Source organism: Rosa chinensis, chromosome 5 (genome assembly GCF_002994745.2).
Source record: "Rosa chinensis cultivar Old Blush chromosome 5, RchiOBHm-V2, whole genome shotgun sequence".
Classification (NCBI taxonomy): domain Eukaryota; kingdom Viridiplantae; phylum Streptophyta; class Magnoliopsida; order Rosales; family Rosaceae; genus Rosa; species Rosa chinensis.
Genome location: NC_037092.1, coordinates 80,052,094 through 80,056,794, shown reverse-complemented (window position 1 = coordinate 80,056,794; position 4,701 = coordinate 80,052,094). Strand labels below are relative to the sequence as shown.

The following is a 4,701-nucleotide window of genomic DNA, read 5'->3' as shown; positions in this document are numbered from 1 at the left end:
AAATGTAAAATATTTTGATGCCAACCAACAATTTTTGTAATTTGTACATAAAGAACAAGTTTGGTTAGAATGACCATCTTTTGAAAAAAGTAGATATACGAGCTCGGTTAAAGTACCAACTTTTCCTCAAAAAATTCATTTGTGAAGATATACAAGTCTGATTCAAACACCATTTGTAATATGTAAAGATATATCACTTTCAATTAATGTTTATTAGCTTAACATTTTCTCTCTTATAATTGTAACTATATTACCGACAAAGTTTGAGGGAAAAAAAAATATTACTGACAAAGTTTGAGGGAGAAAAAAAAAAACCGCAGCATCGCGTGGGTTGTAGTATCTAGTAAATGTAAAAGTGGAGCTTTAAAGCACCCAAGTAATTATACACAACAGGGAACCAAACCCTGTTCGTAGAAGCAAGAAGCTTATATACGTACGTGGAAATTAACCCCTTCCCCTTTCTTATTTTACAGCAGAATAAGTACTAACCAACGTACTCACAGCTTTTTTACCAAGAGATCAACTCCGTGTTCTGGTTCAATAACCAACTTAAGAGAAGGCTTGTGGATGTACTTGGGAGATAGTGAGAAGGAGAAGTTGGAGAGTATGAGAGCTATCAGAATCTTGAGTTCAACCATTGCAAAGTTCTGTCCAAGACATATTCGTGGTCCAATCCCAAACGGCATGTACAAGTAGGGAAGCTTGCAGGCACCAGAGATCCCATTGGAAAATCGCTCGGGGTTGAATGTGTAGGAATCCGGTCCCCATATTTCAGGATCGGTGTGTAGGGTTACTACATCTGTCCAAACATTGACACCCTTTGGCACATGAATGTCTCCAAATTTCAAGTCCTTGAGAGCCTCCCTTGACACCACAGTGTTTGGGGGATAAAGGCGCAACGATTCATGAATCACCATTGTTAGCTGCACATTCAGAGTTTGTGTGTAAAAGCTCCAAAAAGCGTTCGCAAGTTTACTGTACAAAGTGGCTTCATTCGCAAAATTTGTTTACCATATATTGTTTGCTAAATGGTGTAGTTCAAATATGAGCTTACTTTTGAGCCTCGTTTATTTCTAACACATAAAGACTGATATATGTACTAGTCTAACCCATCATTTGGCAATCAATTGTGGTGATCTATGCATGTGTTTGATGATAATTGAGCAGGAAAATACCTGTTTCATCTTAAGGAGCATATCAGCATCTGGAATTCGGCCCTCGAAAACTTGAAGAACCTCCGCTCTGACACGTTCTTGCCATTCTTGATTCAAAGCCAACAACATGAGGCACCATGTGGCAGAAACTGCTGTGGTTTCATATCCAGCCAAGTAAATGTTTTTGCAGTTATCGACAATGAAACGGTCTGCTGCCTCCTGGCTAAGGTCACTGTTTTTAGCCCCCTCAAGAATCATTTGCAATAGGTCTTTCTCGTACCCCGCAGCCTGTCTCTCCTTCACTACCCGTAGTATCAAAGTTGCAGCCTCCTTCTCTAATGCCCAAGCCTCCCTATTACTCTTTGTTGGAAAGTGTCTGCATAATATTATATGATAGTTTATAAAAAAATGTTACATGTGACAAACTTACTGACCAGTGTTGTACTTATATGAAAACGTTGAGTGGCGGTGCGCGTACATATACATATGGTACAAAAAGTTTAAAGTTTTAAATATTCAGTACCTCAATCCAGGTATTCCGGTCAAGAAAAGTTTCCTGGCCATGGCCTCTTGGAGATCGGTTAGTGTCTGAAATATCTCTTCCCCTTTCAAATAGTTGCTTCCGAAACACGCCCTTGAGATAACATCACCAGAGAAACTTCTCATATAGTGGTCCATTTTTATGTCTGCAATTCCTCCCTGTGCCTCAATCTTACTGTTCCATGAATTTACCAGAGCAATTGTAGACTCTGTGATTAATTTGATCATTCCCTGCAGGAGAGAAAATTAATCATCATTATTAAATCGGTTCCTAGCTACTTCCCTACCAAAGAAGTCGATAATTCATATTGAGCTAAACTACCAGAGTTCCGATCTCAAGCACTCAAGCATAAACACAAACATATAATATGCATGGTGCAGAGTCACAAGTAAATAATTGTACCTTAACTTTCTGCATGTATAGTTCAGGAGCAATGATTTTTCTCTGATGAGCCCATGAGGCACCGTTCGAGGTTAGAATACCATGACCAAGTAAGGGACGGCGCTCTTTATACTGATAACTAGGCTTCCCCAAGTCCCAGGATGTGCATGTGGTAATCTCCTTCACTGCCTCAGGTTTGTTCACATATAGTACCTGTGTGTTGCCGAGTGCAAACACAAACACTTCACCTGCATGTACATCAATTATAATTACTCATGCATTTTAATATCATATAGGACGATACACACACACACACATAGCTACATGTATTAGGTATTGTACATGGTATATACCATATTGCTTCCTCCACTGCTCAAAAAAGGGGAAGAGAAGGGCAGCACAGTTGTGGGAGGTGGGGGGTTCGCTTGTCGGAGCCTTAGTAATGCTGCTCGGACGAGCCTTCTTAATGTCCATGATATTTCCCAGGAGAAAAGCTGGCGAGGGACCGCTGATGCCTTGCTTGGTTATCAAGGACCGCAGCCTCTTCGGCTTCACCACAAGCCCATTATACAGACGTACTAATAACCCTATGACTCCAAGCATAGCCAGAGACATTAACATTTTTGCATCAAAGTGAAGAAGCTCCATACTTTACCTATACCTTAAAGGAAAGTGTTCTTCTTCTTGATGATCTTCAAGCTGGATAAGTACTGTATATATAGCAGTACTATGTGGGGGGAGCGTCTACGTGGTCTGCAATTTTTTCTTCATGAAATGAATAAAGAATAATAATAAATTAATCATGACCGGCATGGCGGCCCAGGTGAAACTTTACCAGAACGTACGCTAGCTACTGTATACAACTCTGTAAGCTATCGTGCGCGTCAATTTAGACCTCAGATTTCTTGCAGCTGAAAAAGTATGAGTTTGCGGCTTTATTTGATCTGGTCGAAAGAACTGTTCACTTAGACCTGAGACACCACTAATCATGATTCATGACGTAACCAAGTGATTTCTGTGGAGATAGGATTTGTGATTATACCATACGAACATAATTCTCCCGATGACTGTCATCCAAAAAAAAAATTCTCCTGATGAATTCTGTGGAAGTAAAGCCACTTGTGCATCTTACTTCATGCGTAAGTTCTTGATAAGCATGATCTTCTTGATTAGTCAAAAATGGAGGCTTGCTTCATGCTTAAGTTCTTGATAAGCATGGTGTTTTTGATAAGTCAAAGATTATGACTTACTTCATGCTTAAGTTGTTGATAGGTCAAAGATTGTGACTTACTTCATACTTAAGTTGTTGATAGGTCAAAGATTGTGGCTTACTTTCCAACATATGATAGTTGTAAAGATTGCATTTACAACTCATCTATAGCTAAGTTTCTTAAGCTTTAAGAAGCTAGTTGTAACCTCATCTATCTAGTATAAATAGAGGTCTTGAGTTATAGAGTTGTAATCCCATGTTGTGGTGAGTGAAAACAAAGAGAGAGAGGGAGTGGAGTTTAGAGAGAAAATGGAGAATTTTCCTAAAACTCAAGTGTCTTTCCTTTGTTAGTGTGTATTTCCTCCTGTTATAAGAGAGAGGGTATTCTCAATTGTTGCTCTCCTTATTGCAGTAGAGAAATTGTTGTATCCTTTTGCTATAGTGAAATCCTTCTACAGTTTGTCTATCATCTTGTGCTTCACTCATTTTCATAGTTTCTACTTCAGTTGTAATTGGGTGCCCCATACCACAACGCTTCCTAACAAATTCTACAATCTTAATTGGTCAAAAGGGTTTGTTAACTAAAAGCTAATCGTCTTGAAAAGCATAATCATCGATACAACCAATCATGGCAAACTAGCTTCCATTAAATGAAGTTAATATGATTAATTTCTTGCGGCCAAGTCTCTACTCTCTAAGACTTATGCATACACGTCTTTGTCTCCGACATTATGGCCACGTTTGGTAACCAAGATAGGAATGGATTAGGATACATAAACGGATTAGATTGGAGAAGAAATCTTTAACCTTAGACTTCGTTTGTTACACTAGATTTTGAATTGGATTGGAACTAGAACTCTATCCATTTTAGAAGGAAAAAAAAAACAGAGACGAAGCAAAGGAGATTGCATCTATTCGTTAATGGAGCATGAGCTTAAGCTTCGCATCGGCAACCGGAGATGGCCGGAGAAGAAAAACACAACTATAATAAGCTATAATGGAGGTCGGAGATGGCCGAAAATTGCCCGGAGATTGCTGATTTTTAGCCCAAGAGTTCTTGCTGGAAATAAAAATTGCAGAGAACGAATTCACAATCGACCAATCATTCTGAGGTTCCCTATGAGGACATGATGATGTTTTAGGAACCAATAGTTGAGATGCAAGAGGAGGAAGACGTCGCCAGACTTGGCCGTAGATGTCTGGGTTCTGCTGGATATGGCCGGAATTAATTGGAATTGGTCAATGAAGATGTGATGAGGATGAAGGCTAGTAGTTGTTGTTGGCATGTATATGTTTTGTGATAAGGTCGGTGTCTGTCAAATTTTATATCCACCTCTTATCCCACCTATTCAACAAGATTAGAAATCCTACTCTGATAGGAATTGAAATTTCCAATCTATAGAAATCTAGATTGC

At 39.1% G+C, this 4,701-nt stretch overlaps 1 protein-coding gene across 1 annotated transcript; it reads right to left on the bottom strand.

Moving 5' to 3' along the window:
- Positions 1-262: 262 nt before the first annotated feature.
- Positions 263-3,178, bottom strand: LOC112167505 (cytochrome P450 714C2). Its single transcript, XM_024304525.2, has 5 exons — positions 2,430-3,178; positions 2,098-2,324; positions 1,678-1,925; positions 1,176-1,530; positions 263-923 (listed from the first exon to the last, which is right to left on the bottom strand). Exons 1-5 carry the CDS (start codon positions 2,722-2,724, stop codon positions 498-500), a joined length of 1,551 nt encoding a protein of 516 aa, XP_024160293.1. The 5' UTR covers positions 2,725-3,178; the 3' UTR covers positions 263-497.
- Between the last annotated feature and the right edge of the window lie 1,523 nt (positions 3,179-4,701).